The sequence below is a fragment of the Astatotilapia calliptera genome, chromosome 17 (genome assembly GCF_964374335.1).
Source record: "Astatotilapia calliptera chromosome 17, fAstCal68.1, whole genome shotgun sequence".
Taxonomy (NCBI): Eukaryota; Metazoa; Chordata; class Actinopteri; order Cichliformes; family Cichlidae; genus Astatotilapia; species Astatotilapia calliptera.
In genome coordinates this window covers 18,265,672-18,291,703 of record NC_137438.1, presented here as the reverse complement: position 1 = coordinate 18,291,703, position 26,032 = coordinate 18,265,672, and the positions used below count along the sequence as shown (strand labels likewise).

Below are 26,032 nucleotides of genomic sequence, written 5' to 3'. Positions count from 1 at the left end.
ATACAGTGGGTGTTTTGGGCAACTTTTTGTTAACAAGAATGTGAAATTTAGACCCCCAAAAAGGTTTTGTCCATAACATTTTGAAATTATGTCAAGTATTGATCATGTTGATGAGCTCTCAGACACTCATGTAGCAAATATGATACAAATGGCATAATACGGTTAAATGTGACGTGAGGACTGAGCGCCGGCAGCTCAGCGTTTGATGTTTGTGTGACAGTAAGATGGAGACAGAGACGAGGCGTCGGCTGTTCGGTCGATTCGTTTATTATTTCCCGCACAAAAACAAATACAGCTGTTTTTAGTAGAAGGTGTTTGGTCTCTTGGTGGTGAAGCGGGGTTTGTGCTGGCGGCGCAGGACCCGGTGGGGCAGGGGGAACCTGATCTTGGAGTCCTGCAGGGAAACACAAAAGTCACACGATCAGACGTTAAAGCGCCAAACAAAGGCGCTAACGGTTGTCTGTCGCCAGCTTCATGACCGCCAGGTTTAAAGATGGAGACTCGAAACCTGGAAGAGGAATCTGGCCATTGGTGTGGCGGGTTTTCAAGCTGGAGCTGACAATGGTGGCAGCAGCCCAGAGAGAGTCCCGCCTCCTGATGAGGGAGGGCAGCGAGAGGAAGACTTACGTGGAACTGCTTGATGGCGGGTCTGCGACACTTGTTGGCGGCGATCACCTGCACCTTCATGATCTGGATTGAGTGGGCACGAGCACGATGGCGAGCTCCCATGTCACGATCTGAAAGAGAGGTTAGGAGGCAGAGCTTAACAAACAGGAAGCAGCCGCTCTGTGCAGACATCTGTTGATAAAATCTTCCACGCCCTGCAAAATTAAGGGTTTTTAGGGTTTAGATAAAAATTAAACCCTAAAAACGCTCAGACATCACCTGCTGCTCTTCGTTTCTACTAAGGTTCAATTTTTAGATTCAGATGTGAGCGAAATGCTCGCCTTCCTGCTCGTTAGAGATCATTGATCAGACGCTGGAGGAAACTGCATCAGTGATGGAACAATAATAGTTCAGTAATTTTAGATGTTTAAATTAATCCTGTTAAATAATCCAGATGATGACATTAATTCATCATTAAGCCTAAAACCTCCTTAGAGGCAGGAGTTACGTCCACACTCAGGTGTTTGACCACCAGCTGTCAGCTCAGACCAAACACACCACAGCGCTGACACACAGCTGGGTTTAGCAGCTCAAACAAAAACCAGTGAACAGGCGCTTCAGAGCGCTCGTGCGAGCTCAGCTGGACGTTGGAGCCAGGAGGTCCTTAAAACCGTGGAGAAACTGCAGGAGCACGCTCAGATGCCATGAAACTACAAAACGGAAATGATTCTGCAGATTTACTGTCCGAGGTTTCCATCGGCGCGTCCTTAGCAGAGAAATCTTCACAATGAAGAACAAGTCAGAAAAATTTAATCTGGCTGCACGCTGACCGTCGTTAATTTTACTGGCGAAAACATTTCCAAGTTTTCATCAGCAAACTTTTTTCCTGACAAAAACACAACGATCAATATATCTGCCAGGAAAGCACAAAGCCAGCTCCCCATTTCTCATGAAAACACGACAAAAGGTCAAAATCTGAAATCATCTTTAATATTTTGCTGCTGTGAAAAACAGAATCCCCACTTTTGGGATTAACCGTAAACCAAGCAGATCCAAACCTCATTCTCACCGTGATCCAGGTAAATTCGTCTGATTTCTAAAAACAGTTTCTAACGGCGCCTCGTTGGCCCGCTGTTAGTACTCACAGCACTGAGTGACGGCTCCAGATGTGGTGAGGTCCCTGTACTCTCTGTACATGTTGTGGGTGCCGCTGCGGGAGTCGTAGCGCAGCCAGATGCCGAAGTTCTTCACCTTCAGAGGCGTCTTCTCGTTGACCTGACCGGAAAACACGACGAGCCATTAGACGATGTCAGAGTCGCTAACAAGGAAAAAAGAAATGAGGGTTAAACAGAGACTCACCAGGCCGCAGTAGACGATCTCTCCGGATGCCTTCTTCATCTTCCTCAGCTGAGAGACAAAGTACCAGAAGCGAGACTTGGCTACGATGTGGTTCGGGGCGAAGATCCTCATCCGGTAGAGAGGGGGGGCGGGGTTCTTAGCCGAGGGCAGCAGACGCCCAATGACCTTATACTCCCTAAGCTGTGGGAAGAAAATGAAGATGCGTCACATGTAGGTAAAATGATCAAAGCAACAACAGCGAGACAACAATAGGACATGTTGATCCCTGAATTCACTTTCAGAGGCACGACAGCAGCAGAGAAAGGCGACAAGGACCAAGTTCCTGTTCGCACGCCAGACAAAATCACGCCACAAAAACGGCGTGACCTTTGGGTTTGGGTGCGTACGGAGACATCACAAATGACACACAAGCTACAAATAACATTACTCACTTAAACATCACCAAAAACAAACTAATAATAAAATAACAGTTTCATTTTCTTACCACAAACATTCAAACATGATTAAATTATCATTAAACTGACGGATCTGAGGTGTGTGTAGTGGCATTTTGGCTAAAAAACAAAAACAAAACTTTAAAATGACTTCAGTTTTTATTGATATCTTAAAGCTTTTTTGAACAATTATATTTTAAACTACAAATAACACAATCCTCTAAAAATTTGTGTTTTTCTATTAAAAACAAGAATCCATAACTGTTTCCTTTTATCTTATACTTCCTCGGGGTTAGGTTGGGGTTTTTTTGCTGTCATCATTAGCCGAAATCTTTCTTAGCATTTCCTATTTCTATCACCACCACAGGTGTGCACACACCTGCCACTGAATTATTGAGTATCTGGAGAAAACCTTAAATTGGGCTTTTTTTAAAAAGAGGTTCTGCAGCCGCTCCATTCAGTGCTTTCTATACGGATTAAAGGCAGTTCATTGAGTCCGTGTTTCAGTTTGTGCTGCCAAGCCTTTGTGTCTGTTTCTGAACACTTTATATCAACTCCAGTTCTGGCCTACAGTGGAGAATAACTGCTGTGAGCTGGAGGAGTTTTTACGGTACTCATTCACTGACCGCACTCGCTTTGAAAAAGCAGCGATTCTACAAAAAAAACTGTTTAAGACTTAAAAAAAAAAAAAAAAGCTCCATAAAGTCCAGATATTTATAAAACAATGATTAAAAACTACAGTTCCTACTAAAAAACCGGCTCACTATGCCTGGTTAAAAAGCACGCCGATAGCTCGGGTCAGAGATGAACTCACATTAGCTGCTAACGTTAGCTTCTACTAGCGCAAATCAAGCTGCGCTGAAATTAAATCAGATTAAATATGATCAGTGCTACTGCTGGACCGCTTTCCACACCTTAAGCCGAGCTCATTTTCTCAGTGAAGGCGTGAGAGCTCGCACTCTCTCCGGCTGCAGCCCTCAGTTTGAGCCCAGTCCACATGGTGCTGACGCCATGTTGTAGACGCGAACGCACCGGGGTGAAAAGACTCAAATTGCCGCTTTAAGTCGCACTTTATGGAAATAGCTCTGCACGAGCCCCTCAAACTAGACGTTATTTTATTAAATGTGCTGTTGGAAGCCGCGTGTGAAGAGTGAAAAAGTGTAAATTTACGGTTTACGTACTGTGCCGGACGCCTTCATGGTGCCTCTCGCTCACTGCCACAGTAAAAGAGGAAGCAGCAGGGCGGAGCATGCGCACGTCAAATGGAGGGCGGAAGTTCCATAGAGGTGCCGTCCGAGTTGAGTTCCCCCCAGAAACCGAAGAAGATAAGTTATTGACCCATAATCTGTCAAACATCTGTCAAACAATCTGTGTCAGCGATGGTATGACTTCATTCTGAGGCTAAAATCTGTTTTTAATGAAGGAGGGTTAAATGGCAGGAAGCTCTGGACTGATTATAATACAAGTGATTTCTTTATTTGAAATATATCCTCTTTATAATCCTGCAGCGTTTTACCAGAATAATCATGAACACTGGACATCAAACACACAGATGTATGTTTACATATATCTGTCTATATCTTAAATAGAAAGATATAGTGCTTATCCCTATATCCTTATAAGAAAGATCAGGCTTCCTGCTGTTTAATGAACAGCAGGACGAGTCTTCAGTCAGCACATCAAAGCACGGAGGAGAAAACAGGCTCGTGGTTCAATCCCCGTTTAGAAATACTGTTTTAAGACCACAAAAATGTTACAAAATAAAGAGTTTGACCAAGATGGTTTTTCCACTGCAAGCAGGTGGAGCTGAAGAAAGAGAGCTCCACACTGATATGATCAATATGAGAGTCGATCACTCTTGAGTATTGATTTATTATGTCACACTCTGATTGGATGCCTGAGTGTGGGAGAATCAGCTGTCAGCTGTGTCCTGTCATGTGCTGTCTGAGGGAGCACATCTGTTCCACATGCTCCTTCAGATGTTTACCTGCTGTAAAGCTGTGATCTGAACTCTTAAATTCAAAGTAAAGTGTGCACTCTTTCTTCCTGTGGCATGATTATTGTCATCACACGGTTACAGGTGTTCACATACTCATGGAATCTTTAACCTTGTATAATTAAAAGAAGAAGAAGAAGAAAAAAAACAAGAAGAAGAATGTATTATCTTGGTAAATGTATTCTTTAGTGTCTTTTGACTTCATAAGAAACAGATCTAGTATCTATGTGCTTGCCTATAAAAGTTCATCTTTCCCATACTGAACCCATCTTGTGACTTTCATTAAAGAAAACAAACTAGATGTTAAATCTGTGACCTCAGGAACAACACAAAGGGCCTACTGTGTTTTCTGTCCTGTTATTGTCACCTTTTAGCCTTTTGTATGCCTGATTTAAAATAAATAAAGCGGTCTTGATTCAACATCTCCATGTCAATGAATCTACTGATCTAATGAAGCAAAGGCTGTGTAAGACAGAGAAAATGACAGTTCCAGCTGAACTTTAACTTTTAACCTCAGAATTAAATCCAGCCAAAATTCAGTCTGAAGCTTCTCTGCAGTCTGACAGCTTCACTGAAAAAATACATAAATAAATAAAATTAAAAAATCAAGAAAAGATTGCACAAACAGAGGAATTAAAATGCTAATGAAATGTTCAAAATTAGAGTTAGGGTTCACTTGTTGGATCACTTGTTTTTCTCAGTCCACTCCTTTTGAATTGATGCGTGGAGCTGGCTACAGCCGAGGGGAATTCAGTTAGCACATTTGACGGTAACTGTAGTTAAACTTGGGATGCTTGCTGAGAACCCAATTTAGACTTCGTGATTAGGACTGTCTTGTTACTGGGAAACATTTTTATTCACAAATGCAGACATTTCAAAGCTAAACCATGTATAAACAGATGGCTGAATGATCTTAAACTCTTGAGTAAGTTGCTAAAACATGTAAATGACAAGAAAGCCTGTAAACTTGTTGTACTATTCAATAAGTTCAGTTTATGTTCAAAGGAGGCCTCTCTATTTGAGATGTGGATCGTGATTTCCCTTTTTATTCTCATGGTCTATGCCTATACTCTCAGATTTTACATTGCCCTTTCTTTCTTTCTTTCTTTCTTTCTTTCTTTCTTTCTTTCTTTCTTTCTTTCTTTCTTTCTTTCTTTCTTTCACTTTTCTTTTTCAGTTCTTTTTTTATCTTGTAGTAATGCTCAACCGTAACAACAACAGTTTGTTTTTGATAAAGATCATTAAAAAAATAAATAATTTAAAAAATGTGCACGTTTTGCTGACGCAGTGACGGCGGACCCTCTTCCGGGTCACGCGCGGCGAGCCGGAAGTGATCGTGCGCGGACACGCTTCGTGCAGTGGTACTCCCGGCGGCTCTGTAAGGCGCTGACGGAGAAGAACCACCGGAGGAGGACGGTTTCATTAAGGTAGGATCTCATTCTTCTTCTCCCCTCTGAGCTCTGTCTGTGAACTGCAAACGGGGCTGAGGCTTGCTGAGTTTTTTTGCGTGAGGCTTAAGTTGCTGTGGAGCTCGCGGAGCCGCGGGCAGGTAGCCTCACCGGGCCGTCATAAACCGGGGAAGAACCTCCCTCGGCTCCATCCGCTCCCCCGCACCGTCACAGCCGATCTAATTAAACACCTTCGGGTGAAGTCGGCGGGGTTTGGTTGAGTTTCAACCATGCGAGGAGCGCCCTCCGCCCGCCCGCGAGTTCAGCGGCTAGCAGGCTAGCTGGCATTAGCAGCTAGTTTGTTCCGATGTGAAGGTGTTAGCTCGGAGCTAACTGACGAAGGTGGGCTTCATCCAGGAGCTGCGACATGGAGATATCCGCCTGGGGCTCAGGTGTTCGGTAGAGATGAGACCGTGTGCTGTGGGTGGTGTTTCGGTGTAAACATGGAGGCTGGAGTATTGGCCCCGTGTTGCATCACCCTCGGTCTCCGTCGTCCACAAACGCCACCCGAGCTGTCACTGCGGGCAAGAGCACTGCCAGCTCACCTGGACTGACTATCAGCTGGACACCTATTTACCTGTCATAGTACATAGCCAACGTAATTCAGTCTGTAATTTTGATTACATCTGGTTTTATAAGAACGCTGGACAAATTCTCTAAATTGGGCCAAAAGTGAATGGAGTCTGGTAGAGAAATGCCCGTTTTCTACAGCAGATTACCCATGTGTTATTACTGTACAGCAGTGTACACCTACTCGACCACGTACTTGGTGAATTAAAAAAAAAACGAAGCTAATAAGGTTAAGAAGAGCACCCAAACCTTTCTTTATTGAAATATAATAAAAAGTGAATGGAGTTTGGTAGAGAGGCGCCCTGTTTATCCAGCTGTGTTAATAATCAACTTAATCATCCCACCCTTGCTCACATGTTTCACTGAAACTACAACCTAGATCTGATGTGTTTATCATCACTACAGTGCAGAATCAAATTTCCACTAATCTGATAAAAAGGGAATGGCCTTTGGAAAGAGCCACATCTCTGGAGCCTTTCTTTTTGAGTTATTACTTTTATCTGACAACATCAGTCACATACTTTGAGTCTTTTATTCATTACATTTGTATTTACAAACAGCAACAACAAGTCTTAAGTACACAAAGGAAAGAACAACGGACAAGATTAAGAAAAGGGATAGAAATAAGCAAGAAGAGGCAGAAAAGGAAGAGGAAGAGTTTTTAAAATGGAGGAATCAAGGGGAGAAGGAAGGAAGTAGGATATGAATGAGGGAATATAACTAAAGTAGGATGAAGGAAAGGAAGGACAAATTAAAATAAATAAAACTTTAACGGCACTAGGATGGGAGCAAGAGATGAAAAACAGAGTTTTTAACTAAATGTGATGTGTGGTTTTGTTTTTGTTTTGTTTTTTTAATGGAGTCCATTCACTTTTTATTTAATGGAGTCTGTATGTTTTCCTGGGATTTCTGATTATTCACTAAAAATAAGTCTCTTGTGCTTCTTTAACTGTAACCTTAATAACTCTAAAGCTGATCGTGTTTCTTTGGCTTCTGCTGAAACAGTTTACCTGAACAAATGACACCTGAAACCTGTAACTGCCCTTAAATCATCTAATTAATCTGCTTCAATCTCACTAACCTGTGCTGTGACAATCGTCTCTTTCCTTGCTGCAGATGAGAGAGTTCTGGCCGGCAGCAGCAGAGAGGAGTGAACTAGCCTTGGAGGAAAGCTAACCCACGAATGGCCTGCCAGTCTGTCGCTGTAGTCATGGACGAGCAGGCCCTGCTGGGGCTCAACCCGAACGCCGATGCCCGCTACAGGCAGAGGGTGAGGCACTACCACACATCGCCACTGATACCCCCCACCCACACACCCAAAACGGTCACAAAAATCAAGCAGGATGGGTTTACAGATGCATGAGTTGAAAATGGTTCAAAGATGACACGTCAGGAGCTGAAAGTAGTAAATCTTACTCAATGTCACGGGTACTTTAACAGAAGTAACGCAGCAAAAATGAGGTTAATCAGTGGAGTGAAGGAAGAGTCTGGGTACTGAAGCTTCAGGTTGTTCAGAGGATCTGGAGGAATAATCACGAGATCAGGTTTAAATCTCTGCTAGAGAACGAGGATGCTCTGCACCATGAATGCATCCGGCCAGCCTGACAGATTATCTGCCACTTTCACTTCATCCTGCAGATGTTTACAGGTCTTTTCTCACTGTGTTTGTGTTTGAGCTGGTACAAAACTGCATTTAGTCATACTTAAACACGCTGAAGACACTTCTGTTGCTCCGTTTCAAAGATGAGACACAAACCACACGGTGCAGAGCTTCCAGAAACACGACTTCTTAGTTAAAGACAGCGTTCAGGTGCTGAACTGGCCTGCTAAAAAAACATCTGGAGCTCCATCAGCGTCCAATAGAAACAAGATAAGCAGAGCACACTCAGATCAAAACCTGACATCAGCACCAGTAAACCCTCTGTGGATGTAAAGGTGCAGGAGAGGAGGAGGTGTGAGAGCTGCTTGAGTAGAGCAATAGCTGGTGATGTCATTGATGTCGCCCTTCTGTGTATTTCCAGGCTATCGCTTACTTCGAGCAGCTGAAGGAGTCTCAGGACGCTTGGGAGGTTTGTGCTGAGGCTCTCGCCAAAGGGATTTACAGGTGAGTGCCCCGCCCACACACCACAGGTGTGTTAGAGTCGTACCTGCAGCTGTTAAATGCATTTCTGTGTTTCAGTGATGACCACGTCAAATTCTTCTGCTTCCAAGTCTTGGAGCATCAGATCAAGTTCAGGTGAGAAAGAAGCTTCTTCACACGTGATCACATGATGAGTATTACCTGCTGGAGCTGCTCTCACGTGTGTGTGTGTGTGTGTGTGTGTGTGTGTGTGTGTGTGTGTGTGTGTGTGTGTGTGTGTGTGTGTGTGCGTGTGTGTGTGTGCGTGTGTGTGTATTACAGACATTGCAGTTTGAGTGCTGTTCAGCAGCAGCTCATCAGAGAGACTCTAATGAAGTGGCTCCAGTTTCAGGTATGTCACAACTTTGTGCCAGTTTAAACATCACAGTAATTTTCACTGTTTTAGTGGTGCAGATTTGAGCCTCGCTCACATCTCCTCACAGACTCGCTGTCACGTCTTTCGTCTCTTCCTCTTCCCCGCAGCTGATGAACACTCAGCCCGAGAAGGCCTTCATCAGGAACAAGGCAGCACAGGTGTTCGCCCTCACCTTCGTCATGGAGTACATGACTCTGTGGCCCAAGTTCTTCTTCGACATCCTGTCCCTGGTGGGTCTGAACCCCCACGGAGTCGACATCTACCTGAGGACACTGATGGCCATCGACGCCGAGGTGGTGGACAGAGACATCCTGCACACGCCGGAGGTCAGAAAGCGGATCATGATGGGAAAACTTTTGGTGGTGTTTTATATTTGTTGCTGAGTTAGAGAAGGAGAGCAGGCTGATGTGGGAGGAAGAAGCCTCTGCAGGAAAGGAAACCCGCAGAGCTCTGGCCCACACGTTACTCACAAAAACAGACTGGTTTCTAAGGAAGAGTGGTCACATGACCCAACAGGAAATGTGTCATAGGAAGCGTTTGTAGCTTTGGTGATGATTTTGCTGCATGTATTCCTGCAGGAGACTCGCAGGAACACGCTGATCAAAGACAGCATGAGGGAGCAGAGCATCCCCAGCCTGGTGGAGTCCTGGTTCCAGATCCTGCAGACGTACCAGCAGTCCCACCCCGAGCTCACCTGTCAGTGCTTGGAGGTGGTCGGAGCCTACGTGTCCTGGATCGACCTCAACCTCATCGCCAATGACAGGTCAGAACAAGCACGGGGAGAGGCGTCGTATACATGATTTCTGACCCTTGGCCATCACGTCTCACCTGTTTTTGTGTTTTCAGGTTCGTGAACCTGCTGCTGAGCCAGATGTCCATGGAGGAGCTGAGGGAGGAGGCCTGCGACTGCCTGTTTGAAATCGTCAACAAGGGAATGGATCCAGTGGACAAAACCAAGCTGGTAGAGTCTCTGTGCCAAGTGCTACAGTCAGCAGGCTTCTTCAACGTGGAGCAGGTTAGAGTTACCATGGATACAAGGAACACGCCCATCACAGCCACAGAGGCTCACGAGGGTCCTGAAAATGTCTGACAGTGACTTAAAGCAGCGTTCTGCTGTTTTTATAAATATTTCCAGCTGTGACTTAAATGTAAACATGAAACATTTCCATTGTCCATCCATCATCGTTGTTCACAGCCTGTCCAGAGCTAATCAAAAGACACCAAGTGAAGAATAGCTGCTGTAGATCATCGTTTAACACAAGAATATTTTACTTAAAGGAAAAAAGCAGCAACACTGAGGCCTCAGTTCTACAAAAACTCAGTGTTTATGAAAGGAGGATTTGGTGTTTGTGGTCTGACAGCTGGTTCGTTAAACATGTATCAGTTTAAAAATTGATTTTGTTTTCTTAAGTTTGCAGCGCTGAACTGTTCCTGCAGAATGTGTTTCCGTTACAGCTTCATGTTTATGTTTCCTCTTCCTGTCCCCTTTAGGAGGAGGATGTGGACTTCCTGGCCAAGTTCTCACGGCTGGTGAACGGCATGGGTCAGAGTCTGGTGCTGAGCTGGACCAAGCTGGCGAAAACCGGCAACGTGAAGGACGCAGCGGAGACGCTGCAGGCCGTGGAGGCCAAAGTGCCTCTGCTGGTGCAGCTGCTGGTGCACGAGGATGACGACATCTCGGCAAACATCGTGGGCTTCTGCTACGAGTACCTGCACGTCCTCAAACAGGTGAGGCTTCTGAGGCCCGGGCAGCTTTTCTAACTTTTAGGAACAAGTTTAAAAGTGAGAACATGTTAAAAATTAGGGACCTTCGGATCTCACAGCAGTGGTTTAAAATGTTCTGAGGTTGTTTTCTGTTCATAGCTTCCTCAGCTGACGGACCAGCAGAAAGCGAACATCGAGGTGAGTCTCTGAGCGCGCTCAGTGCATTCTCACGTCTTTATCTGAGGGCAAATCATTAAAAAGTTTTCTCGCTGTCACCATAGGCCATCATGCTCGCTGTAATGAAAAAACTCACGTACGATGACGAGTACAACTTTGAGAACGAGGTGAGTTTCTGTTTCTTCCTCTGTGAGGGCGGGGCAGAGCGGCAGGCATTACACCTGCTGTTGTTGTTTCTCAGGGCGAGGACGAGGCGATGTTTGTGGAGTACAGGAAGCAGCTGAAGATGCTTTTGGATCGACTCGCTCAGGTTTCACCGGAGCTGCTGCTGGAAGCCGTCCGCCGCGTCTTCACCAACACGATGCAGTAAGAAATGTTTTGATTTGTTTAGAGAGGTGGGAAAAACGCAGCTGCCATGTTTCAGCTGTAATATCTCCTCTTAGGAACTGGCAGACAGCACCCTTCATGGAGGTGGAGGTCGCCATCAGGCTGCTCTACATGCTGGGTGAGGCCTTACCGGCGGCGCATGGTGCCCACTTCTCTGGAGACACGGCCAAGACGAGCGCCCTGCAGGACATGATGAGGACGGTGAGTCACATGACCGCTCGGCTGTGGTTCGGCGCCTGTGCGGCAAAATTTTAAACGCGTTTTCTTTTTGAACCCTTAGCTGGTTTCCTGCGGTGTCAGCAGCTACCAGCACACCTCCGTCGCTCTGGAGTTCTTTGAAACGGTTGTGCGATACGACAAGTTCTTTATCGTGGAGCCACAGCACATTCCTGGCGTGCTGATGGCGTTCCTGGACCAGCGAGGCTTGAGACACAACAGCCCGAAGGTCCGCAGCAGGGTGGCCTACCTGTTCTCCAGATTCATCAAAACCCTACAGTGAGTCCAGCTTCACTTGCTGCACAATATCACATGTTTCAGTTTCCAATGGCAAGCCGTTGCCATTGGAAGCCATGTGATGCCGTTGATGCGGCAACAGGCTTCACAAGTGTGCGCTACACCAAGAATAACTCCACCACAACAAAATGTGATGTTTACACAGAAAACAGCAAAACTACAACCTGAGAAAATATTGTTTCATAAACTCTTTGAGCTGTACCAGCTTCTTTTTAACGTAATAAAACAGAAACTACAGCTGTCGTTTCGTTCACAGTAGCCATGGAAACACAAACTGTTAGATCAGATTTGTGAGTTTCTTGTGGTTGCCAGCAGGTAGATTAACAGCAGTGGTGAGTCCACACATCACAAACATTTGGGACGAGTTTTATTGTCGTGTGGACGACAGCGTCCGGAGGGGGACGCACTGAACATGTGCAAACTTTTGTATGTAAAACTACATGTCTAGCCATGTTTTTAAAAGATAATTTGTAATATTTAGTCTTTTGAAATCAGATGATTCTTTTTCTTTCTATATTACCACAAAGACAAAAAAGACATGAAACGTGTGAGCAAGTTGCCCTCTGACGCTGAACCTGTTCATCACTCAGGCTGGAGTCAGTTTCAGTGGTTTATGATGACGGTTTCGATCTGTCGGCTTTATCAGGTTTTGACCTCCAGCTTTCACTGGTGTGGCTCTCAGCTGTTTATTTATTAAGATTTCTAACCTCCGCTGTGGTCATGAGTAGAAAGAATGATGCTAAGGAACTTAGCCTCAATCTGGAAGGCAGAGTGAGGTGGATCTGACCAGGAGGCCCCCTCAGTGAGGCCTTAAGGCCCCGAGGCGTCTGCTCAGGCTGCTCCATGACAGAAATATAGAATGACACTCATTACAGTCGGATGTGAATCTAATGTAGTTAATGAATCCATGAACGAAGAGTCTGATTTAAGAAAGAACATACGAATGATTGAAAATACGCTCAGTTGACTTTAAAACCCAGTGTTCGTTTACCGCTCTCTGTTGGCAGTAAACACATGAATGCCTTCGTCGAGGACATCCTGACGAGGATTCAGGACCTGCTGGAGCTCACTCCACCTGTGAGTATCACAACACCGCCTCTTCTTGCTGTTTCCTCCTCCTATACTAACTCATGCATTTCTCTGTCTAGGAAAACGGTTTCCCGGCACTCCTGACCAGCGACGACCAGCTCTTTATGTTTGAGGCAGCCGGCATCCTCATCGTCAACAGCGAGAGCCCTGTGGAGAGGAAGCAGGCACTGATGAGGAGCCTGCTGACACCGCTGATGGACGCCTTCCGCCTGCTACTCACCAAACTCCCCCAGGAGACTGAGGAGGAGCGTCAGACCGCCCTCGCCGACTGCCTGAGTCACGCCGTCGGCTTCGCCAGGTCAGAATCCATCAACGATCTATTTATTTATTATTCTGTCCATCGCCACGGCGTGCTACTCACCTCGCCACCGTCTGTGGCATTTCAGCCGGACCAGCAAAGCTTTCAGCAACAAGCAGACAGTGAAGCAGTGTGGCTGCACCGAGGTGTACCGGGACTGCCTGCAGGCCTTCCTGCCCGCACTCAGCTGCCCCGTGCAACGGAGCGTGCTGCGCAGCTCCGTCCGCTCGTTCCTGCACCGCATGATCATCTGCATGGAGGAGGAGGTGCTGCCCTTCGTCCCCGCTGCCTCAGAGCACATGCTGAAGGACTGCGAGGCCAAAGATCTACAGGAGTTCATCCCGCTCATCAGCCAGATCACTGCCAAGTTTAAGGTAAGCCGCCGCTGAACCAGCACCAAACCTTCCTGCACACTCTGACTCGCCATCCTTAACAAACTTCTCCTGTTGCCACGGCAGCGGCAGGTGTCTCCCTTCCTGCAGCAGATCTTCATGCCCCTCGTCCTTGCCATCTTTGAGGTTCTGGCACGCCCGGCAGAAGAGAACGACCAGACAGCGGCACTGGAGAAGCAGATGCTGAGGAGGAGTTACTTCAGCTTCATCCAGACCATCGCAGGAAGTGGGATGAACGAGGTGATGGCCAATCAGGGTGAGCGCCACTCAGCATGCCAAGAAACACGTAGACACAGAAGTAGGGTCTGAACCTCACAGGGGAGGGCTCATTCAGGGAAAGGAAGCATAGAAGGAATGAAGGGAAAAGGAAGGAGAGAAAATGGATTAGGAAAGGAAGAAGGGAAGGAATGAAGGGAAAAAAAGAGATGGTAGGAAGAAGGAAACAAATGAGGAAAGGAAACAAGAGGAGAAAACGGTCCAGAATATTTTTTTCTTATTATACTTAAAATGAAAGAACAGGCCAGAGTTAAATGTTTTGTTTCCAGGGGCAGAAAACATGGAGCGCATCGTGTTCACCATCATTCAGGGCGCTGTCGACTTTCCCGACCCCATCGCGCAGAAGACCTGCTTCATCATCCTCACCAAACTGGTGGAGCTGTGGGGTGAGTCTGAAACATGACCTCGACAGGAAGTCGTGTCCTGTGAGCAGGAAGCTCGTTTTCTGTCGCTCCCTGCTGGTCAATACAGGGTGTGAGCTTCACTCTGAGCTCTTCTTCTTCTGCAGGAGGTAAAGACGGCATGGTGGGCTTCCCCGACTTTATCTACAAACACATCGTCCCAGCCTGTTTCCTGGCTCCCCTCAAACCGACCTTTGACCTGTCAGATGCACAGACGGTCCTGGTGAGTTTCTTTAATTCCACCTTTAATAAAAGAAAAATCGCGTTTTGGTGACAAGCCTCAACTGTTTTCTTTTTTTCAGGTTCTGTCGGAGTGCGCTCTGACACTGAAGATGATTCATCTCAAACGGGTAAAAATGTGTTTTTGTGGTTGACCAAGCTTTGTTATGTGTCACCGCGCTTCCACTTGAACACGTGCTGTTTTTGTTTCAGGGACTCGAATTCATCCAGTTCTTGCAGCAGGAGTACCTGCCATCACTCCAGGTGGCCCCGGAAATTTCACAGGTCAGAAAAGCTTAAACCCTGACGTCCAAAAATACCTCGAGACGTGTTCCTTTATTTATGTTCAGTTTTATTCATTTCAAAGTGTTTCTTTATTTAAATATGTTTAATAATTTTGTTCTTGCATTTTTTTTCCCGCCCTTGATAGTTTCTTGTTGGTATCGTAATATATAGTTTGACCCTGCTGACTCTCCGTACTTTGGACGAACTGTGGTTGAACGTTACCTAGTGTTTGACGTTGGACAGGTGGGTGTGTCAGAAAGCCTGCTAACAGTTTGTCTTTTCTTTTATCCATCAGGAGCTCTGCCAGGTTCTCCAGCAGCCTGACGTCAAAGTCCTGAAAAACTACATTAAGGTACGAGTTGTTGTTCTTTCTTGGTTTACGGCCGAGTTCACCTGTTTCATTTCTACTGATGACCTTTTTTTTATGTCAACAGGCGTTCTTCCAGCGAGGAAAACTGTAGGGAAAAAACCTGGAAGTTCACGGGGACTGAAGGACTCTTCACAGGAAGTGGTCATACTGCCACTCAACAATTGAAAAATACAGGACCTTAGCATAGGCGCTGCTCTTGCACTTAGAATTAAATGCATAACAAAGCCCAGCTTGTCTAAGTCGGGGAGGCGGAACGAAGCCTGGTGAAACCCCTCCCTCTGAGATCAGCAGATGTGCAGGAGCGCCACGTCTGCTCAGAAACGTGGAGAACTTTGTGGACGCCATGAGGAAAGGGCTTTTTTTTTTTTTTTTCCTTTTTCAGGAGAGGATGCCTCTTGTCGGGAAAAGATTGGGTAATTATCCTCAGTGACCTTCTAGGTTAGAAGAATCGATAGCTTTACACTCACATTAGAAACCACATTTCAGAACAGGCTAGACTGAGTTTTATAAGAAGGAAGAATAAAAAGGGCTGACGCATTATTCTTATTTAAAATGTGGCTTTTTGTTTTGTTTTTTTTAAACATACATGCTGAGGATTGCACGGTTGGTTTTAGGTTTGAAGTGAAACGTTACAGCCCGACTCGATCTGCAGATCAAGTATTATCTTGTTACCTGATCAGACAGAGATCCTCGGCGTGGATTTTAAAACCGAAGACGTGACGGAAATAGACACCACATTTTTGTTTGCTGGAAGTGGCTGACTTTTTTTTTTTTTTTTTTTAATTTCAGATGGAAATGAAAATGCAATGGAGGAACAAAGTGTAAATAAGAGAATAAGATGTTAAAAATGTAAATAAAATTCCTAGGTTTAGTTTCTTTTTGTTTTTTAAATATTCATTCCCATCTGGAAACCATGTGCGGAGGCCCATTTATGCCAGGGAAAAAATGTAATATAAAAGTGAAAGTTTCCGATTTGTGGCATCAAAAGTTTATACAAAAAATTAAATATGCGTTCTTAAAACTTTTTGTTTATAAATCAATGGAGTATTCAATTAAATTCACTTTCAGAATGAACATTTTATTCCAGGTATTTTCTTATAAATGCAACTTGCTGAGTATTAACAGAACTTTGTATTTGTTTTTTGAATTTTCTTTTTGGTTACCTTATGGGGACTCAATGCGTAAAAATTTGGTTTCCATAATTTCATAAAAAGTGAATATTTAAACTTACTATAACGCGTGACTTTAAAGTAAAACTATAAATTTCACCGATGAAACTTTTATACAAAACATTTGACCCACACCATTAGTTTTACTACTTCAATACAAAAATCATGTAAATTGAATTAATCAGTACATGGTTATATTTATTATTGCACTGACACATCTTTAAAAAAAAAAAAACATTTCGTTTGATAAATTTAAAAATTACAATTTGCAAAGGTTGCAAGTTACTCTGTTGTGACTTAAAAGCTTGCTGTGGCTTTTTGTTTGGGTTTTTTTCTCGACCTTAAAGTCACAGTTTTAGGTTGTTTGAAATTAAAATTTTAACAGGTGTGATGTGAAAATAAACATAAATATGTTTATTATTCCAAAAGTTTATCCGGTTATTAACTGCTTTGATGTATTTAGTCAAACATGAGTGACTTTTTTTTTTTTTTTTGATTGAGTAATTAACATTTTTGATGCAGTTTCTCAATATTTTGAGGTTTGCTGTATTCAGTTAAGTTGTGAGTTTCTATGACTTTCATAGATTTTACATTATTCATATCATCAATTTATTAATTAAATATTTTGTTCTAGTCTCTTATAGTTTAACGTTTGGCAATTGAAAAATGTTTTTTCGGGGAAGAAATTACTTATTCTGAGTATTTGTACTTTTGATGCCTCAAATCTCAAAATCTAAAACTTGAAAAAAAATCTGAACAATAATAAATGTAATCTAGAATTGAAATTGTTGTGATTTATTCAGTAATGCTGATTTACCAAACTTAAAATTTGAATCTGTTCATCTCTAATTTGGACAACTTTCATTCCTTTTTCTTGGCATATGAGGACCGTAGAAATCGGAACTAAATCATGCGAATCTCCTGTAAAAACAGACCGTTGCTGTTTGCAGAAGCAGCTCGATTAATTTTATATTGCAGTGACAATTCAGGACAATTCATTATGCAACACTTTTACTGTGAAGGAGCTGCTAAACAGTTATAACTGTCCTGAAACAGCAACAATCTGTACAGATGCTCTTCACACCTCCAGATTTTGTGACGCCCTGGAAATATTTCCAATGTTTGAATAAGTCGGTGTGTTCATCGTAATTTGCTGTAATTTTCCTGAAACGTTGCCTTTGGACAACCTGCTGAGAAAGTGCCTGAAATTGTTGGTTCCAGTTAAAAGGGGACATCTTACACTCTCAAGAAATCCAGCGGGGGAAAAAATCTAATCAACGATAGTAATTTTTTTTTTTCTTTAAAGAAAAGGCTCCGTAATTTACCCAAAAAGCGAATATTTATTTGAGGAGTAACAGTTGTCAGCTGCATATTAACACGGATTGAATTGGATGTACAGTTTGCCAATTAATGATGCAGAACGGATTTGATGACAACAAAAATCTAATGAAATGTCATTAAATCATTGTTTACCTTTTCAGTTAACTGTAATACAGTTGGTTTTTCTCCTCTGTGGTGAATTTAAAGATGCTATCTCTTCAAACAATATCTGATATTAATGCATTTGAAATAAAAAGAAAAACATTTTCTTTATTAGACAAATACGAATATCACATTCATAGTGAGCCTGAACTAAAATGTGAATATTTTCAGCTTTTTAAAAAAAAAAAATTGTAAATAGTTTATTTTTGGCAGATGTGGGCTTCCATAGACCTAGCAAAGTGCTAGTGGTCTAAATACATGGTTTAACGCAGGGCAATTGGTTTCTGGCTCTGATATAATCCACCTCAGTTCTCTGGTGATATGAAAGAACTCACTCAATGATGTTAGGTTAATAAAAGCTGCCAAGCTAAGTACGCGAAAACAGTTAGCCTGCTTAGCTACAAATATCTGTGGTTAGAAATTATTTTATTAGCATTTTGAACATTATGTCCCATTTATAAATTGACCAGTGTTGTTACCGCAACTTTAACCCAGCTTAGTATAAATAGCTAAAGAGGCCTGTTACCTAATTAAAGGTAGATTTTAGTTTTATCTGGTTTAGCTAACAAGCTAATGCTAATTGCTGCTAAAACAAAGATCTGTCATTTCTATATTTTTATCCAAAAAAAATCCATTGTTATTGAAATTATTTACAGTAGTTATTAAATGTGTGAGTCTTTTGTCTTTGTTTTTTTTTTTTTGCCAGTGTAGGCTAGGCTTGCGGTTCCTCCCATTTCAATTTCCGCGTTATGTTAAGCTAGGCTAAAAGGATCTATAGGGTACAGGGTTTTGTTTTGGGTTTTTTTTTTTGGGGGGGGGGGTACCTGTTTTTAAAAGGCTTCAAATGTTTTATTCCTAATTAATAACAATGAAAATTAAACATAACCATGATGATGTTAGTATATCACAAAGATGGTCAAAGCTAAAAGGATGTAAAAAAACAAACAAAAAAAAAACCCAACATTACAGTGGCTGCTTATACCCTTTGTAATGTTAGCTATGTTGACTGGTAGCTGTTTTGATGACACGCTGATTAGCAGTTTCTCTGATTTCGTTACCCTTGATTTCAGTCTTTGTGCTAAACGAAACTAATTGCAGTTTGGATTTGGATTTTCTCAGACTGTAAATTTCTTAGCAACATATAAAAGCCATATTCCGCCACTGAAAATTTAAAAAAGGTCCCAGCGTTGATACAAAAATGCACTCAAGTTGTCTTCTATAGAAATACAAAAACATTTATTAAATGTCAGGGTTTTTTGGGGGGGAAGTTGGGGGGTTTTTTTGTTTTTGTTTTTTTAGGTGACCTTTCTTTTAAAAGAATGTCTGTAGCGAAATTAAAACTTTCCTTCAGGGAGATGCTCAGCTGGATTTTACTTCAAGTCTGAGAGTTTACTGTTTAGCTTAGCTTAGCATAAAGACTGTAAATGACTAGCTTAGCTCTGTCCAAAGTAAAACTACACCTGATGAGCACCTGTTTCTAATGACTGTAAATGAAAGACTGGAATTATTGCTTGTTTAATATCTCCCTTTCTGCAAATGCCGAACGCTTTTAAAAAACACTCAGCTGTTACACTAACACCAGGATCTACACCTTGTAGTCTCTATAGAAAAATGTGCACCTCCACATGTTGTTCATGCCCCATCAGCTTGAAGTGACTTTTTTATACCGTAGAAGTATTCACGCCGACACTAAGGGTCAGCTCTGCAAATCCGTCAACCCACAAAAAAGCAGAATCAGGGTTTTTTTGGGTTTTTTTTTTAATTTAAAGGATTTAATGGATGTTTGAATTTTCAGGTTATATTTTCCTGTAAGTGGTCCTGAGCAGAGAGAGAACTGAAAAATTGCCAAATAAATACATTTTATTGATGGTGAAATGTGTTGACTTTTATTTTTGAACCTTCTGTTTGAATGTCCATAAAAAGTGTTCACTAATCAGCCACCTCATCCTTTTTTTATTTATATATCTGGATAAAGATGCAGTAAAAATTCAGAAATTGGCTTCATTTTATATGATGTATGGAGGTATATTCGTGCCACAATAGCTAAGCAAAGTTTACAACTAAGATGTATATTAATAATATTGACAAAGTGAAGTATTTGTAAATTAATAAATTCAGTCCTACATCCTTGTGAATTATTTGGGGTCTTTAATTTGAAAAGATTTGCATTTCTTTTCATCATCTGCACAAAGGAAATATTGTGACATCCAGGCTCTGTTATTACTAATATTAACAGCTCACATAAAAAAAAGTTTATTTCTGTAGTTAAGCAGCTCAGTCCTTGATGATCATAAAGACTTAAATATGTTAGACAAGTTTGTAAACTTCAATTTATGTAAATGTTTGAAGGAAACTGCAAATATCATTCAGTAAAGTCAGTCTCAGGTTCTGTAATAACGTTTTTATTTTAACCCTGTTGAACCACGCAAATTATTTCCTTTAATTTTTTGTTTGCTGTCGTAATTAGAGATGGACCGATCCGATATTACGTATCGGTATCGGTCCGATACTGACCTAAATTACTGGATCGGATATCGGAGAAAAATAAAAAATGTAATCCGATCCATTAAATATCACAAAAGCACCTCACAAAACTTGCAACACGCCGTAACTCACCTCAGAACGTTAGCACGTCGGAGCAGTATGCATCACGTGATAGAGCGGCTGTGGCATGTAGGACCTGTCGGTGGTCTGGATAGCATTTGGAGCTTCGCTAGCAACCCGGCATTTCATCTCCGACAAAGTTATCCCCGAGAGAAGTAAAGCAAGTGTGTAAGTCCATCTCTGAATGTTTGTAAAGCATTCCTGCGTTAAGCTTAACGAGCGATTGCCTCTCCGGCTGCTACTTCAATCATGAAACTGCTTAATGATCAGCTGATCGGCTTTTCTGTTGCGAGTCCGTGTCTCTAGTTTGCTTTTGGCCCACTTTGCACCAGAAAGAGGAAACCAGCAGCTGAACAACAGCAGCACGTTTAAGCTTGATCAGCTGTTGTTAGAATGTATTTATTATTACTTTCTACTCGAGGATCTTTAGCTGACGCTGGTAACTGTGCAGGGGCGGATCTAGAAAAGTTTAGCCAGGGGGGCCGATAGGGCATTAACAGGGAAAAGGGGGCACAAAGACATACTTTTCTTTCTTATTCTCATTTAAAATGTCTCGCTTTTAATTATTTAATATTTATCTGAATCTTACACCCAAAGTTTTAATCTGATGTAAAATGTATAGAAGTCCATTACTGCATATAGTAACTGTTAAGTCTAATATACCCTAGTAAGCTATAGTACTTTTTCCTTTGGGAAGGCACCATCTGTGAAGTCTGCAATTTTGTTGAAGAAAGATGTTGAATCTATTTAATATTTCTTGAAAAATAATTGATTTCTGTGCATTTTTTTTTCACACTGCATCAAATTAAGGTTGATTACGTCGATTAAACATCATGAGGTGGAGCGTGAGGGGTGGTTCCCTATTTTTTTTATTTTTGTTGTTGCTGGGAGTTGGAACCCTATTAGTTAGGTTGCTTAATATTTATGCTAAGTACTCTTTAAAATACCAGAATAGGGAGGATGGTGTAGGTTTAAGTTTATTAGATTGATCAGTATTGCTGAACTATGAAATTTTTTTTTTTTTGCATACAGGTATAACAGAATAGCTTTAGTGTAGTTGTTGTTTTAAACTTGAGTATGAAGTTATACAAAATGCAGCAAGATATTTAAAAAACAGTTTTGTTGATTAAAAAACACTATATCGGATTCATATCGGTATCGGCAGATATCCAAATTTATGATATCGGTATCGGACATAAAAAAGTGGTATCGTGCCATCTCTAGTCGTAATGTGAGATTAAATCTCTGAGCCTACATGTGGGATTAGGACAGTGACTTTGACTTTACCTCCTCTACAGAGATCATGTGACTGCTTTTATTTGGTTAACGTGTCCGGAAACGTTCCCAGAGGTGGATCCTGAGATGTAATGGAATAAAATATGAGAAATTCACGAATTCTTTCAATTTTGCTTCTTGAGAAGAAGCTAAACTCACAGCTCTGACATTTACGTCCTAAAACAGGAGAACATCATTCATCCACAGCACATCTGTTTTCATTTTATAAAATCTTTTTTTCTCACTGTGGACCAAACACTTCACAGGTGTTTGTATTCTCAGCGGCAGTGGAAAACAAAGACTGAACCCGTTCACTGCACACTTGGTTCTTTATTGAAGTCGATCTTTTTTGGAAACTAAACAGAAATTAAACATGTTTACGTTTTCTCAGACAGTCTTCGTTATTACGCACATTTAAGGCATGAATTCGATTTTTATTGCAGTAGTGTGAGCACACTGAAATGAAAGCAGATTTCTGCATTTATCTCAAAGGATTCAGATCCAGCTTTTCTTCTGGGACTCACTTCATGCTGAGTGGAGAAAAATTTCAGCCGCAGCGGCTCGTTTTTTGATCTGCAAGAAGTGCAGCCGCTCATTTCTGAGGACGTGTCTCAGAGAGCTCATGAAGCAGAAACTGGAAACTACAGCGGCCACTTCAGTCCTGAGAGGTGACCTCTGACCTCCACTGCAGTGCGATCTGGTTTTCTTGGCAACCAAACAAAAACAGAATGTCTTTTTTTTTATTTTATTTTTTTTTTAAATCCTTCTTTAACGTAAATTCTCTCCAAACAGAAAAGTCGTGTTTATCATCTTTCGCCCATGAGTCATTTCTGTGGTTCAGCTTCATCCTTTGATGACAGCGATCGGCCTCAGTTTGATTGCCTTCTTGCTGATGCCAGCCTCGTGACACGTGTTCACCACGTCTGTCACGTTTTTGTATGATTCAGGAGCCTTAACAAAAAAAAAAAAAAAAAAAGTCAGACGCAAACAGAAAACAGCTTAAAGTGCATAAAAACCCACCCTGACTCCTCCCCCTCACCTCCTCCATCACCAGTTTGGGCGATGCCACCCGGATGGCAATGCCCATGTCGGCCAGTTTGTCCAGGACGTCCTGGAAGTCCAGGTTCCTGCGTGACTTTGCTCGAGAGAGCGCTCGGCCCTGAAACAGACAGGAAGTTGCTTAAAGACATGAAACGAACCAAGGTTGACCATGTGACAGCGCGAAGGGCGCTCAGACTCGTACCGCTCCATGGCAGGTGGTCCCAAACGTCTCCATCATGCCCTGCTCGGTCCCCGTCAGGACGTAGCTGCAGGTCCCCATCGTCCCACCGATGAGCACCGGCTGACCTGTGAGCTGGAAATGGCAGCGAGTTCAGGCAAGACTCACATCATGATGGCGAGTAAACAGACGAACATGACGTGCTCTTACCTGGTAGTCGACGGGGATGAGGGGGTGGTGAGGGGGGAAGGCTCGCGTGGATCCTTTGCGGTGAACGAGCAGCGTCCTCTGCTTCCCGTCCACAATGTGCTCCTCCACTTTGGCGATGTTGTGAGAGACGTCGTAGATGACGTGCATGTCAAGGTCATCCGGCGTCGTACCGAACACTTTGGAGAAGGCCTGAAAGACACGAAAACTGCTTTTACAGACTCCGCTCACCCAAACCCTCTCCCCATAACGATCATAGCAGAATCGGGACATTATTAGACTCTACAGCAATCCGATGCCGGAAGTTCAAATTACAGAATATCCTATAAATGAAATGAAAACAAAAGAAATACACAAAAATTATGAATTAAATAAAAGTTAAAAGATTAAAAAAATTAATAAAAAATGTAACGAAAATAAAAAACAAATGAACAGAAGCAGAAATTGAATTTTCTATCACATTAATGATTTTTACAGTTGTATTTTTATATTATTTGTGGTGCGTTTAAGTGCATTCGTCGAATCCCCGACTCGGAGTGGAACAGAGTGGGTTCATCCTCCTGATCATGGAACTCACTTCTTCATGAGAAGAGCTGCGCTTTAAGCACCATGTGAGGTCACTTCTCTTGTTAGGGCGGGTGCAGCGGTGCGTTTATGACCCGAGAGCGGCTCAGGTGAGCGTACCTGTCTGGTGAGGAAGGTCATGGAGGAGCGGTTGACCCAGGCGTAGTTTCCTGCGGCTGCCATGCCTTTCAGGTAATCCTGCCCCTCAGGAGAGTTGATTTGAGCGCAGGCCAGCTGTCGATCGTTCACCGTGATTTTGTCACGCTTCATCGCCTTCTCCATGGCAACCAGAGCATCTGTAAATATCACCAGGTGTTTTCGTTGATAATTTAAAAGGCAGAAGTGAAGGTTTGCAATATTCGGCGATCCATTTCGGCGGCACTCGTACCTGTGGCAACCTGATGCCCGAGGCCTCGGCTGCCGCTGTGGATCATCACACACACCTGGCCTTTGTGGTCAATGCCCATCTTCTTGGCGGCGTAGTCGTTGTAGATCTCATCCACCACCTGGATCTCAGCATAGTGGTTTCCTGCTCCCAAAGTGCCAAGCTGCAACACACACACACACACACACACACCTTTAGACACCAGCAGAGGGTTGCAGGTGTGAACACAGGTGTGAGCTGCAGGGCTACCTGCGGCAGGCCTCTCTTCTTGGCCTTGGAGGACACCTTGTTGGGGTCGGCCTGCAGCATGCGCCCGTACTCTTCGCAGTGCTCCTTATCCTCGGCCCAGGCGTAGCCCTCCCTTAGAGACCAGTCCATGCCCATTTCCAGCGCCTCCTCCAGGTCCCTGGTGACACATGCATTAGTCAGGTGACACACAGGTGAGGAGAGGCAGGTCTGTTCTGTTCTACTTACTTGGCGCCCATCGGGATGACGCCTTTGGAGCCGACTCCCACAGGGATGTGGTCGAACAGTGACTGAGCGAGCTGCTCCTTCACCGGCTGGACATCGCCCTCGTCCAGGTTTGTCCTCAGCAGGCGGACACCGCAGTTTATGTCGAAGCCCACGCCACCTGGAGGGCACATGGGAAGTACTGTTTTAACAGGGTGGGTCACAGAGTAAGTTTCATGACGGGTGACCACAGCAGGGAAATCCACAGGTTGGAAGATTTTTTTACTTCCTGCACATAGCTTCCCACCAAACTCCATTCATTTTTCATCAGGTTTTAGAGGACCCTGCTTATGTTTTATCATAGTACTTCCTACCTGGAGACACCACGGAATTGGGGTTGTCCATGTCAAAGGCTGCCATGTTCCCGATAGCAAATCCGTACCCAGAGTGGACATCTGGCAGGCCGATGGATTTCTGCCAACCAATCAGAGACACCCTGAGTACGAAGCAAAACATTTACTGTGGACACATACAGAACGGCAACACTCACGTTCACAATCCCCGGCAGCGCCGCCACATTCCCAATCTGTTTCATGGCTGGAAGGAACCCGCCCACACCTGAGGAGGAGGAACAGAGAGAAATGAGGAGGGTGGAGGTCAGGTAGAGGGGGCTCTCAGAGGGGTTCAAAGGTCACCAACCTCCTCCTCGGCAGGCATTACGAAGCTCCTCGAACATAAGCTTCTCCAGAGACTCGTTCACGTAGAAAACTCCTTCCACCTAAAGAGGAAAAGGAGGAGGAGTCAAGAGGTGACAGCAGAGGAAATAAAAGCTTTTAAGGAGCGTCCCTGCTTCGCTTTAATGATTATTCTGAATCTTTCTTCTGTGAGACAATGAAACCAACTGAAAATAAACTAAAATGGAGCAGAGTCACCTCCTCCCAGCGTCCACCCGCGGGTGGAGCAGAACAGATACACTTAAAACTTTCGTAAATCATTTTAAGCGTTTTTAAGTTTGTGCTGCTGTTCAGAATCATTTTTAGCCTCGTGCTTATTCGGCATTTCTCGGGGGTTCCGTCAGCTCCTGTGTTCTACTGTCTCTGATGTTCTCCTCTCATGCCGTGGACACCTGTGTTTAATCAAGTCACCTGCAGCTGTCAGCCCAGCCACGTTACCAGCTAGCTGTGAGCTGTTATCTGTTAGCTCGTACCTGCATGTTGGGGACGAAGCCCTTTTTGATTCTCCAGGAGGTGGAGGAGATTTTATCCAGAAACTGCAGCTCATCATTGTAACTGCGACTCATGACTCCACAAACGACCAAAAACGGCAAATCTCACTCTTTAACGCCGCGTTTCACTGGCTGTCTAATGTAAGATTAGAAAAAGAAGCCGAAGAAAAGAGTCTTCTTCGGCTTCTTTTTCTTCTACGCTCAACAGGCTGCACGCGCATTACTGCCACCTACTGTTCAGTGTTCCACGGTTATTCTCTATGCGGTATTATCCTCAGTAGAACAGCAGTGTGTGGACGTGCTCCAGGATCTCTCTGCTCCTCCTGCTCTGCGGGTTCAATTTCTGTGATGGAAACACTTCCTGCCCTCTGTGAGGAGTTCCTGCCCGTGACAGTGCTCCCACACTCACACGTGTCCTTGCTGTATTGTGAAT

The 26,032-nt window shown here is 43.5% G+C and overlaps 3 protein-coding genes and 1 non-coding gene across 6 annotated transcripts; 1 reads left to right on the top strand and 3 right to left on the bottom strand.

The window, feature by feature from the left end:
* Positions 1–251: 251 nt before the first annotated feature.
* Positions 252–3,729, bottom strand: rpl18a (ribosomal protein L18a). Of its 2 annotated transcripts, none has more exons than XM_026146660.2 (5): positions 3,581–3,729; positions 1,966–2,145; positions 1,752–1,881; positions 628–737; positions 252–394 (listed from the first exon to the last, which is right to left on the bottom strand). In XM_026146660.2, exons 1-5 carry the CDS (start codon positions 3,596–3,598, stop codon positions 302–304), a joined length of 531 nt encoding a protein of 176 aa, XP_026002445.1. In that variant the 5' UTR covers positions 3,599–3,729; the 3' UTR covers positions 252–301. The 2 variants fall into 2 exon arrangements, with proteins under 2 accessions (XP_026002445.1, XP_080148153.1); XM_080292027.1 differs by having other exon boundaries at positions 3,314–3,671.
* LOC113009830 (small nucleolar RNA SNORA68) lies at positions 2,219–2,350 on the bottom strand. Its single transcript, XR_003270254.1, has one exon. It is a non-coding gene; the product is annotated as a small nucleolar RNA SNORA68 (small nucleolar RNA).
* A 1,953-nt stretch (positions 3,730–5,682) lies between the features above and the next one.
* On the top strand, positions 5,683–15,890 carry xpot (exportin, tRNA (nuclear export receptor for tRNAs)). Its single transcript, XM_026146615.2, has 24 exons — positions 5,683–5,822; positions 7,530–7,683; positions 8,435–8,517; positions 8,593–8,649; positions 8,815–8,884; positions 9,016–9,234; positions 9,487–9,671; positions 9,755–9,923; positions 10,400–10,636; positions 10,772–10,810; positions 10,894–10,956; positions 11,031–11,155; positions 11,233–11,377; positions 11,457–11,671; positions 12,697–12,766; positions 12,838–13,076; positions 13,165–13,450; positions 13,535–13,724; positions 14,014–14,130; positions 14,253–14,368; positions 14,448–14,495; positions 14,578–14,649; positions 14,945–15,001; positions 15,084–15,890. Exons 2-24 carry the CDS (start codon positions 7,597–7,599, stop codon positions 15,108–15,110), a joined length of 2,916 nt encoding a protein of 971 aa, XP_026002400.1. The 5' UTR covers positions 5,683–5,822; positions 7,530–7,596; the 3' UTR covers positions 15,111–15,890.
* Positions 15,891–21,859: 5,969 nt separating this feature from the next.
* rtcb (RNA 2',3'-cyclic phosphate and 5'-OH ligase) lies at positions 21,860–25,781 on the bottom strand. 2 transcript variants are annotated; one of them, XM_026146632.2, is made up of 12 exons: positions 25,582–25,781; positions 25,074–25,152; positions 24,925–24,992; positions 24,749–24,848; positions 24,399–24,555; positions 24,174–24,330; positions 23,928–24,087; positions 23,660–23,835; positions 22,979–23,167; positions 22,793–22,903; positions 22,589–22,708; positions 21,860–22,500 (listed from the first exon to the last, which is right to left on the bottom strand). In XM_026146632.2, exons 1-12 carry the CDS (start codon positions 25,672–25,674, stop codon positions 22,393–22,395), a joined length of 1,518 nt encoding a protein of 505 aa, XP_026002417.1. In that variant the 5' UTR covers positions 25,675–25,781; the 3' UTR covers positions 21,860–22,392. The 2 variants fall into 2 exon arrangements, with proteins under 2 accessions (XP_026002417.1, XP_026002416.1); XM_026146631.2 differs by lacking the exon at positions 25,582–25,781 and adding an exon at positions 25,307–25,447.
* Positions 25,782–26,032: the final 251 nt, after the last annotated feature.